Source organism: Colletes latitarsis, chromosome 2, assembly GCF_051014445.1.
Source record: "Colletes latitarsis isolate SP2378_abdomen chromosome 2, iyColLati1, whole genome shotgun sequence".
NCBI lineage: Eukaryota > Metazoa > Arthropoda > Insecta > Hymenoptera > Colletidae > Colletes > Colletes latitarsis.
In genome coordinates, this window is record NC_135135.1 from 30,107,775 (window position 1) to 30,120,120 (window position 12,346).

Sequence of the window (12,346 nt, forward strand, 5' to 3'; positions counted from 1 at the left end):
AATAAACGAACTTGGAAACTTTTCACGCGATCTAAATGCTTTTACGAACGCCTACCCCTTTCATAGATGTCGCCTTCGTCCCAAACTGTTTTATACTTGAAATTTGAAATATTTGTTGAACGTTCCCGTTTCTGTGTCCCAAAGCCAATTGTCCCTTTACCAACGATACCAGTAAACACTCTACTTTTTATTTAGTTTCTTTAAAATAAACATTCGTTTCAGATATTTTTCTTTCTAAACATATTTCTGTACCTGTACCTGTACTCGTCGTACCCCTGCACCTGCACTCCGAACATTTAGTACAGCTTTTGACGAAATAAAGGAAGCTGTTGTTTTTCTCCCTAATTCCGTGCTCTCTAGTTTATGCTTTCCAAGATTGCAAATGTATTAAAACAATTCGAGAATATAAAGTGTCTCGCGGAATTAATTGACGAATTCAAGAGATTGCTTTTTCATTAGAAAATAGTAATATTGCAACGTACATACACAAGTATACGTAATATTCTAATAAATATATACGTATAAACACTAGTATTTAAACATGTTATTAGAAAAAAAAATCTACTCGAAATCTAAACTATTAATCTGTCGATAAAATAGCTTGGTCAATAATTTTGTTCAAATGGTTTTACAAAGATATATTCAAGTTTTTCTCTTTTTATTCGTATAAAAAGTTTCTTTTTTTAATGATTGTTAATTTCTACTTGTGATTTTTCTTATTTGTATAAAAAAAAAAAAAAAAACTCACGTGCACGTAACGGTCACTGAATGAAAATTAGGCTAGATTGACTACGCAGTCTAAAATAAGAGGGAACTGAAACAAGGACGTGTTCTAAAATCTGATCCTATTTCTGGACTATAAATATAGAAATATGCTCGATCGGTGTTTTTCAATTAGTTTTATTATTAGATGAGACGTTCTTCCATAATATATGTATATGTGTTTTGTTTGACGCACATTAATGATCAAGTTATAGGAAACTGTTCGGTAAGCATTAAATAAGACATTCGATTCAACTTTGTGAAAATTTTATTAGCATCGTTTGACAAGTATTATACTTTTACATATAAATCTTAAATTTCTAAACATTTCTATTTCGGCGCAACAGAAAGATGAACATTTACCCTGTACGTTGCAAACATTTCAAAACTTAAACGAACAAGAAAACTACATATCTTGTACGTTATACATACATATGCGTAGAATAAAAGATCCAATTACCGTCATCTGAACGATCAATTCGAACGATATTACATTTATTTATTGAAAATATAGCTTTTTCCTTTATTCGACATTTCTCATTTGAAAAAAAAAGAAAAAGTACCGCAATACGAATAGTATCTCGTATTATGCATTAGTAATTCTACCAAGATTTTTCTCGATCGATATAACTGTTCCATATTATTGTTTATTATATTTTCCTCTATTTTCTTTTACATCAAGTAGATAAATATATAATCTTAAAATTGTAAAATACCGTTATTAAAACTTTAAAAGCACCAATACCTGAAAATATAATTTTAACAAAGATATAGTAAAAAGATTAATACAGTATACATATAAAACTATCTATAATATTAAAAGTTTGCATTGATAGGTTGCAGATACTAATTTATGGCGTATCATTTGACATATTTTTATACTAATTCTAACATGATCGTATCGTGTTGAAACTGATGCGTCGTCGCTATACATATACAATTTCTAAGGTCGCGAATAACTTGTACAAATTTTCACATTTCATTAAAATAGTTAGTTGCTTTTGTTGAGATTCACGCAAAGTTCATTTTGCATTTATACGTATAATATTACACGATCTATCGCGAATTGTATTGCTAACTTGTAATGGTATATAATTGCATTGAAGTTGTTATATTGTCAACCATTCTGTAAGTATAGTATTGGGGTAACAAAATATAGAGTGAGTGTTATCCTTAATATTAATGTATAGTTAATAATATTTAATTGCTTACTTTCATATATGTATACTTCATATAAAAAGATCAACTATAACACATTATTACTAATTCGAAACTTTTAGGCTATTCTCTGCAATGAAATACATACATATGGTTTTATTGTTCAGTGAACGGTCTAATTAAAATTCCGCCTTACACTTTAATCGCGTACAGCACAGTCTTCTACGTACTTTCGTTTATTTTTCCCTTAAACTCGTCTATTATTTAGAAAGAAAGTATCCAAGAGCAAAAGTATTCAAGTAATATGTATATGTATAACCATTTCTTAAAATTTCTAATGATTAAATCTTATCGATTGCTATAATTTACGTCTTTTCATTAAAAAATCTCTTAAAGAAATATCTATAGAAAAATTACTATAGCTAGATTTTGTGCGCTTTATCATTTAATGTACAGTACTAAAGGATATAAAATAGAAATTTTTAGTTTATAAAATTGCTTAAATATTATAAGTAAATCGATGAAAAAAGCTCGGTTTATATGTTGGATGAATTGTACTTGGTTGGTTCCTTTTGTCGATATTGTTTAAAAGTATCGTGTTCAGAACTTATTTAGGCAAGCATAGAAATAACGAAATTTTTTTTTAATAATACGATTGAATCTTCCATTACGAACACTTAAAAAATAAGTATTCCGTATTACGAAATTTCCGCTAATACATAACGAATGTATTTTTCCTTCTTACACTATAACTACATAGCTCCGTTCTTTTGAGCTTGAAGTTTCTTTCTTTCCAGGAACAAAACCTTCAAATCTGCCAATGCCTTTTCTATTCGATTAGCAAATCTGGCAGCATTCTAAAAATAACCAGAAATACAGTTACATTGTAAGTACATAATTTTAGTCGCGAACAAAATTACACGTAGACAGCGATAGTCGCATTAAAATATTTTTTCCTTACCGTTTCGGGAGAGGTACGTTTGCACGAAATATGGAAAAATAGTAGATTTTCTCCAGCAATTATGTAAGAAACACCATAACCATCGTCGGCAACAGGGCCAAAACCGCCCCCCGCAGAAATACAATTTGGATGTTTTTTCAAATCTATCAATGACGTTTGACCGTGTGGGGTTTGCGAAGTAGACAATTTCCACGGCTCGCTTAAAACTTCCTGGAAGGAAAAATTCTTAAAAACGCTTTACGAGCAAATTACGAAAGTATTCCTTTAAAGAAAACATCACCTTTAAAAAGGGAGAATCCACTTCTAAATATTTCGACACTACATACAAACAGAACAGGTGTCTATCTATTCCTTTACCGCACATAGCGTCTTGATAAGCTTTTTGATGTTGCTTTGCCGCAGCCATCAATAATTTGTACTTGTGATCTACCTGCAACGAAAATAATGCAAATGTTTGCAAATAAGGTTTCATAAAATCTTTAAAATGAAAACAAATCGTCTTTCATCGCTCACAGTTGCGTCCTTGTCCTCCATTGCTTTCACCCACGCTGTAGATTCGATTGTACATGGTCTCACTGTTTCCGTTCTTCCTTCGCGGAACAATCTAGTCATCGAAGCTTCGTACGTTAAATTAAATTTATTAGAATCACGGTAATAGGCCAACTGAAGAGCTAATTGTATATATGCATCGGGTGACATGGAATTGGTTTTCATGAAGCCTTTACCATACGCATCGTGTACATAAATGCGTAATTCGACGTCGTCTAATAACGTCAGTGCAACCTAATAATGAAGAGGTGTTTTTTTTCTTTTTTTTCTTTTTTTTCTTTTTTTTCTTTTTTTTTTTAACAAAACTTTCTGCAAGTTACATAAAGTAACAAATGAAAGTAATATTCGAACGTTTGTAATGTTTCCAAACGTATCTTGGAAATATTATTAATTTATTATAACATTACTTGATATGACTGTTCAATAGCAGCTATGCAGTTTACATCTAAATCCCATTGGAGTCGAGTAGGAGGCGGAGGCGTGAACTCTGGTGCACCATTGGTATGTCCATCTTTCGTAAATCTGTAATATAATCCGGCAAGATCGTTAAAGTATGCAGTATTACTATGTATACATATGTATGTTATATGCATGCGTATCTAGATGATTAAATTTTGACGAATTTAAATGTATCTGTACGCCCAAGGAAAACAGATCCGACCGCGTTAAAAGAAATACATACACCGTGTGAAATACATACGCAATACACTGTCTTTAATACGCTTCTTTTCGAATAATGCAGTCGGATCTCGTTCCCGTAAGTCGTGAAAAATTGGAAATTGGAATTCATCAAGTTAGTTTACGATGAAACATTATAAAAAAAAGATCGTCTTATTAAAAAATAAGAAATATGAGAAACAATTACCCCATGTTCACCTCATTAGCGATAACATATTCCCACAGAGATCCCATAATAGGAGCATCAGCCCTAATAAGCATATTATAAATAAAATTATTTAAACTGTTATTATGAAAAAGAAATTACGTGAATTCAATCACTTATTAAAATCACCAATAAATCGAGGTATCGATAAAACAAATACATAGACGGCAGAATTTACGTAGATGATGAAAATTTTACGATTTCGAGTATTATTTTTTATTTTATATTGACTTTTATATTAATAAATGAAGTAAATTCACATAACTGTACGCGAGTCGAGTTTTCGTCGTTCGGCCGCAGTCATAAAGCGGTTAGTCGTGTATCTTATATCGTGTTTTCGATCCTATTTTTTCACTGCGCCTTGTAAAAGTAGATAAATGAGATAAAAGAAGATTCAGTAACGAATGAAATTTTAATGCACCCGATACCGTGAACTTGGATTCTTACTCTCTATTGACGATTTCCTGAGCCATCACGTACTCCCACAAATGTGACATCACTGCAGCATCTGCCCTACTCATTACTTCTCGTTATAGTATTGATTTTAACGTAATCTATTTCGAATTTATAGTATTTTTTTGTTCGTGATATACTTGCCCTAACGCACAATTAAATTTAAACGAATAAAATGATACTGTCACGTTAACACGAATAACGAATTTCTATATTTGACCTCTTTGCATAAAAATGATCGAATACGATTATTACGATACAACACTTCTTCTCTTATGCATTATACTTTTACTTATTACTTAATGTCATCTTATGACTTGTAATACTTTTATTTGAAAAACTCACCAAGAGTGTTCAGCATTAAAACCGGTCTGTGAAATATAATGAAATATTTAAAAGTTGTATGCTAGATTACGTTGAATTAATATTTACAACGATATTACTTACTCTGCCGTTGCTGCCAATACACAAAGTAAAAGATTTGTCGAACCATCTGTCGTATCCTTTACCATGTAATAGAATACGACCGTACTGATCTAATTTCTCGGGATCTTTCTAATAATACATAAAACGTTACGAATCTATCGACAATTCGCGATAATAACAATTTACCGTGATTTCTACATCACTTACTGGATCATATATGTACGGTATGTCGTCCAACACAACTACGAATGCTGCCTTTTCAATAAGATCTAACGACGCCTTATTTACTCCTTTCGCAAAATACGTTTCCCTTGCATTCGCCCATGCTGTTCTTTCGCCAGCTGTTAATGCAGCTAACTTTACTTCGCCGTCTGACGGTTCCGATTTATCGTCTAAAATTTGCTGCATTTGACTGTAATATGTAATATACACGACTCGTTAGTTATACATATAATTGGGAAGAAATCTTTTATGAATTTTCAAACAGATTCTTCGATGTCTTGATATATGTATGTATTGATTCTCAACATACACTTGGATTTCACAGGGTTGAAGAATTCGGTTTTTGTGATAAATAAGAACTTTAAAGTATCTGCCCTTGTGGTAGACAACCACGTGTTTAGAATCCTGGTAATGCACAATTTTATCCGTCTCGCGTCCCGGTACTCTGGTAGTATTAAATACTCTTTCGTATTGCCACGAGCATAACGGCACTAGTCCTTGAATCAGAATCTAAATACGAAAACAATACTGTCTGTTTATTGCATCGTCGGACGAAATCAACAGGCAAACGGGAAATTAATAAACTATTCGACAGAATAAAAAAAAATGAATCACTGACCGGTTCTAATTCTTGTCGCTCGATCAGGCGTCTGTATTGCAAACACGAATAAATAACGCTTGCAGCACGGGCAGCTTGTACGGTAGTAGGATGCATGAGAATAGCGTCGATGGCGTAAAAGTTTGAATTGACCATGATGGGCGATCGTCCACGCAAATAAACGTACTCTTCCCACCAATCGGAAACATAATTAGTGGCCCACCAGGACTTCAAAATTAGATAACGCTGAAGTTTTACGCTGATCCCATTTTGAAATTCATTGGCCAATGCCTCCATACGAGTATAATTTTCATCGTCCAGCAATGGCCGCACGCTTCGTAAATACTATTAAAATGCGCGAATTAGTGTTTAGCAAATGAAGAAGCGTATGTATTAATGAAACGAAAACCGACCGATATACAGAAAATGATAACGAGTTTCAGAAATCTTACCCGTGCCATGGTGTTTTTTACAGGTGGTAACGGTAGCCGTGGCAAAGATCCTTGAAAACTATACAGCATTGGTTTATGCCATCCAAGGAGCAGCTTTACCAACCAAGTCCAAATTCGTGTGCCCCTCGAAACAGTAGATCCTTTTTCTCTTGATTCGTACATCCATCCTTTGTATATAAGTAATAATTTTAACGTGTATCGAATCGCATATATCACAACCAGCCATAAAACAAGTCCGACTACAAACGATCCTGCCAAGTGTGCCAGTATCCAAGACCTATCGATACAGCAGAAAAACGGACATGATCGATAATAATGTGTATAATTGTAATTTTTGCAAGTTACAGGACTCATAATCGTCCTCCAATAATCACATTTACCCTGAAAGGTATGGCGCGGTTTTACCGACAAGGTCGTAAGGTACCTTGTAGCCTGCGAAATGGACTGCAGTTACCACAGCTATGGTAAGCCATAAGCTTTGCAAAGAAGCAGGATACACACCGCTTCTCAAATTATTCTGAAATAAATTGTCTTTTAGACATTCGTTCGCAAATCGATCCGATGGATTTACTTACGAGAAACCTGAAGAACCTCTTTTTCCAAGAACGGATACCCGACGCCCACACCAAGTGTAAAACTTCTCTATCAAAATTAACGTCCCATCCTTCGTGAGTAATAGAAAAACTAAATGCTACAGCTGCGTGAGCTTCCGCCATATCATTTGTTTATTAAATACGAATCTGAAATTTGAAAAATTCAACTTGTTCGAATCCAATAAAGTACACGTAATTTGTCGGTTCGATTAATGCCAACAATGGGGTATGGATCTTGAAAGAAATTGGAAATTGGAAATTGTGTTGTTTTTTAACGCGATAAGCTACTTGGGGCTAATTTATTCTTCCGGACTTATCGAATGCTCCGATGTTTCGATTTTTCAATAAAAATAAAAAAATCCAGGAAAATGGGACTCGGGTTGCCTACGAAGGATCAGGTCAGACGGCTGACGTGAAGAACAATCGTGTCCAACAGCTGTTCTGGTTCTCACAATATGGAACTTTGCTCGATGTTGCATTATACGTGCATCATGTGCACGTAATACAAGCATAGCGCGATATAATAGGACGCGTAAGGGGGGACAAACCGCGTAAGGGGCCTCCTCTTCATCCGTGGACAGGACTGAATTACTGCTTGAACGCTTGTCTTATATAACCTTGGACTTTGCACGGTATGCGCCTGGCTGGAAAAACGGCAATAATTTTAGCTAACAATTACTCAATCTTGCTGTAGATTCCAAGTCCATCGTGATATCATGCTTGTGGCGGTCGGAGACAGAGTATCGTCCGAAACTCAATAATTAACAACAATATAGAAAATTAACCGAACACAAGTAGTAACGGACAAAAATTTCCAACGACTACATTCTCGATAGATCCTATTATATTATAGGTAATAAATAATCAACAATTCATGGTCGATGGATCTACTTAATTTTTAATTTGTTGTAATCGGTATACATTTTTTTTTTTTTTTTTCTTTTTTGCAGCGTGTACTTTGTTTCCTATAATTGCGTGAAAACGATTCCATGTTTGTGACGTTTAAACTACTTTCCCCTTATTATCTGAAACTCGTATTTACTGTAAAGATGCAAGGGGGGAACATTCACGCATGGATGTGTGCGCGCTGCACGTGCAACTCCTTAAGTAAGCTCAACTGGACTATGTACTTTTAATTTAAAATTTCACTCTCACGATTTACAGTAATGCAGTACGCGTGCGACTGTCTTCTTCGATTATCGAAACTACGAGACCTCGTAAAAATCGAATTATTTTATCAACTAAATACAATGAATTATGTATCTCCATTCTAGATTTTAGAGATTTTTAAACTTATTTCTAAAGTAGAAATTCGGACAAGCTTTAGCTCAGGTACAATAAATTTATAGAATTTTTGTTTATTATCTGTTAAATATATTAAGATACGGTCACGGTAAACGTTGTTACATCTTACGAGATATTTCCTATTCTTTGTTTGCATACAACAGTTGAATCGTGAAATTGTACCAATGACATTAGATCGCGTAACACTGGTGACCACGATCACCGGTGTCGGGTATATACACGATTTCATTTATAAATATACATATTGTGACAGATTTATGCCTTGCTTATTAACTGCATTAGATTGAATCATATCGTAATGAGATTGTTCAAGTATGTTCGTAACGTCTTTTTTATCGAGTAATTATCATTTGATCATTATTCATAAATAATGCGCATACGCTAATAATACCCTTCGTCAGAAACATTCAACGAAGCCGTCAACCTTTCCTAATTTATCTATATTTTCATTCTTATTATTTGCAACAATCAGATTAATGTCTCGAGTGTTTAGTGCACGAAATAATCGTTGGCAATTTCTTTTCTGCGAAAATGAAGCTTCAACGGGTGAACGCAACCGACTTTCGTCTCCTATGTAAGCCTTTCTGCTCTAATACACAACCGATTGCAACGTTGGAAGTATCCGCTGGTAGAAAATAGATTTTAGTTTGTTTGTAATACGCAATTGTTCCAAAGATTCGACTAACGTAAACCACCAATACAAAAAACTATTTATACAAAATGAAACATTAATGCTATTATATTAACGTACGATACATGTATATTCTACATATATATGTTAACAAATGTTGTAAATGCATAAGATCCGCAGTCCAATAATAGGCTCTCTTTAACACGTTAAACGCCAAGCTTATTTTGTCTTCTTTTTCGTTTAAGCCGCGAAATCCGATATCACCGGTATGCTAGGCGACCGAAAATTTTTCCCAAAGGTGGCCGACCACCCTCTATGTATACATATGTATAAGGTTACGATAAGACTACACGTGCATCTTCCTTATTTGTACGTAACTTATTGCAATTTGTAAACTATTCTTTCGAATACGCTTTTCTTCAGCCGGCTGAAACAATGTTTACATTGGCCATAACAGTGACAATATCAGTAGAAAAAGCGTATGAAAGTTTTACACAAAGTAATAGTGTTAGTCACCGGTGACTGACGTGTTAATAAACGTCGATTCTACCTATTCGTGTACCGAATTCAACGTTATTAAAGCTCAGGGCATAGGCTATGGAAATAAATAAACATTTCTCTTCCGTGTTCCGGGACTTTTGATTTATGGCTGTGTCCGTCGTTTACCAGCAATACGATCTTCAACTTTTTCGACAGCGAGGACAATTGGCTTATGTTTACTTGTTTCTCAATTCGCGGAACTGTTTCCTTTGTCGGAATTGTCGAGGTTACGCATACTTTATGCATTAGTGTGTACAGGGTGAGATACCCTATTCCTGTCAACCGACAATCAACTCGGGCAATATTACGCTATTTTCTTTTTCATTCTGATTTCTAAAAATAAAACAATATTATTTTCTCCAAAAAAATGTATAAAACGTTTATAATTTAAATTCGTGTAAAGTGGAATTTTTTAAAGAATTCATTCATATCGCTAAATCTGTATTCCATTCAGGGATTATTCTCCGGTATAGGTTCAGATGACACAGAGTTTAGGCAATTGTCCAATTAGAAATTAACACCAGGAAGAACCTAATAGCATATAATTTAAGGATGTACCGAAATAGAATAGTAAAATTTCGTTAAATTTACAATCTGTTGGATTGATATTTTACTTACTTTTGGATATAATAGGTATCATACGCAACAAACATTAAATGTTATCGTCGCGTATATCTATCTCTGTTCAGTTGCATCTGATAATTATGTTAAATACCCGAGACCTAATTAATCCAAGTCAATGTTACGCGTACGCTGCAAACGATAAGACAAGCGTTATGAAATTTAAAGATAAGTTGACGTAACGAACATACGCTTGATATTCCTTCGCGTCACTATCGGTTAGTTCAACGACACGATTAAAATAATAAATGTTTTCACGATCAAAATATACTCGATGTTTTTAATAAACCGCGAACACATATTAGAATAACTAATGTGCATAGAAAATACGTATCTAGAAAAGAAAGACACGTTTTACATTAATTTGTTTATGTTCTAAAAACGGTGTCACATAATTTCTTCGTGTTTCAAGTGAATTAATAGTGGCAAAATATCACGCACATTCGTCTGATATAGTTACAACAAACAGATCTACTTGTTACTGTGTACAAGCAGTAAATAAATCTATTAAATGATACGAAAAGAAACTTTTCATTCGAATTCTATGTGGGTCATATGAGATAAAAAAATATCAACACCATTGTTGTTTTAACGACGCAGAGATTCGAGAAAGAAAACATTCGATCAAAAGTCGTACATGATGATAAAATCTGTTTTTCTCGAGCTGTTTTCTCGATGTAATATACACACATTTTCTCAATGTAAGAAAACAAAATCCAATTGCGTCGAGGAAGAGAGAAAAAATACACGAATGAAACGTTAATGCGTAAAATATGTCGATATAACACTTAATTAACATAATATGTAAATGAAAAATGCACAAAAGGAAAATTAAAAGTATCATAATAATATGCAGGCAATATATTTTTATGACGTTCCATATGGAGTTTTTAAAACAAGTATAAACGATGTTTGAAATTCGTTTCCAAGATGTTTATTACAACATGTAAAACTTCCATTTCATCTAATCATATACGTGTGTATTTAACATATAAAAAATTAGATAAAAAATTACTTGGTACACTATGTTCGTAAGTACGTTCTATATTAACAGATTACATTTAAAACACTGAAAAATCATCGGTGGCATTAAAAAATTCAACTTTTCTATTTTATAACTTGGCATGTCGCAAAGCAATCGTGTTCTTTACACACTTAATTGTGTAAGTGTACATACGTATTTACGTTATACTGTCTCCTTTGTATAAATATAATGGATGTCAAAGGTTATTAGCCTTAAGAGCTGAAACTAGCACGCTGATTGGTTGTACCGAAGGGTGTGTATAGTCGTGCCTTCCATCTTGAATTTTTTCGTCCAAGTAGGCCAAAATAATCTACTTTGGCTATTAATAAAATGCTATTTTTTTTTATGGAAACTTACAACTAAAAGCCAACTCTGAACGTTAACCAACTATTAAGTGGGCATTACCTTGTTTAATTAAAATTCCTGCGACGTATATGCAAGTAAATTTATCATAGAAAAACTTGACAGGTTTACAATCCTAACACACCTTCCGTTGCACTGTACCACTGCGACTTTGTATGCAACACTCGACTCACTCTGCTTTTAATTCCCTCTCTCGCATTAAGAACGGACCGAGCAACCATACCAACTTGTTGGCTGAACCGAACTATAAAGTGTTAGGCCTTGCACTGAATTCTTATACACATACTATACTATATAGCGTGCAGGACGCTGTACAACGTACAATATACCTACATAATGCTGTACAGAAAATACTCGAAAGAAAGTCCCTAGCGTTTCGTTAACAAAGGACCTCCATACCAGTAACTTTCCCTTCAAGTAACAATTAATTGAATTACTGATTTTTAAAAGTATATAAGATAATTTACCATCTAATCTAATACCGCAGCAAATTTATTCAAGCAAGAACATGCAATTATACCTAAAGTTAATTCTACAACATATCTACGCCAATTAAATGGGTATCCAGCAACACATACTCAGATTTACAAGCATTACACTTATACATTAAAAATTTTATAATAAATAAAGAAATGCATATACACACAAAGTATTACACATATGCATTCTGTTACAATAGTATCCACCACCACACATGCATATTCAAAATTGTTCCGCGTCACAAATGCCGTGATTAAAATTGTTCAGTTCTGTACTAATTGCTACGTTCCATAGAACAAAGCCCGCGTTTATTTCAAGCGATTTT

The 12,346-nt window shown here is 33.7% G+C and overlaps 1 protein-coding gene across 2 annotated transcripts; it reads right to left on the minus strand.

The window, feature by feature from the left end:
• Positions 1-1,095: 1,095 nt before the first annotated feature.
• Whd (carnitine O-palmitoyltransferase whd) lies at positions 1,096-11,810 on the minus strand. 2 transcript variants are annotated; one of them, XM_076784028.1, is made up of 15 exons: positions 11,584-11,810; positions 7,040-7,204; positions 6,845-6,981; positions 6,465-6,741; positions 6,034-6,357; positions 5,725-5,924; positions 5,400-5,604; positions 5,214-5,321; positions 5,112-5,137; positions 4,761-4,826; positions 3,838-3,952; positions 3,395-3,664; positions 3,162-3,311; positions 2,882-3,091; positions 1,096-2,777 (listed from the first exon to the last, which is right to left on the minus strand). In XM_076784028.1, the coding sequence occupies exons 2-15, from the start codon at positions 7,178-7,180 to the stop codon at positions 2,673-2,675; spliced, it is 2,334 nt and encodes a 777-aa protein (XP_076640143.1). In that variant the 5' UTR covers positions 7,181-7,204; positions 11,584-11,810; the 3' UTR covers positions 1,096-2,672. The 2 variants fall into 2 exon arrangements, with proteins under 2 accessions (XP_076640143.1, XP_076640144.1); XM_076784029.1 differs by lacking the exon at positions 4,761-4,826 and adding an exon at positions 4,296-4,358 and having other exon boundaries at positions 1,098-2,777; positions 11,584-11,808.
• Positions 11,811-12,346: the final 536 nt, after the last annotated feature.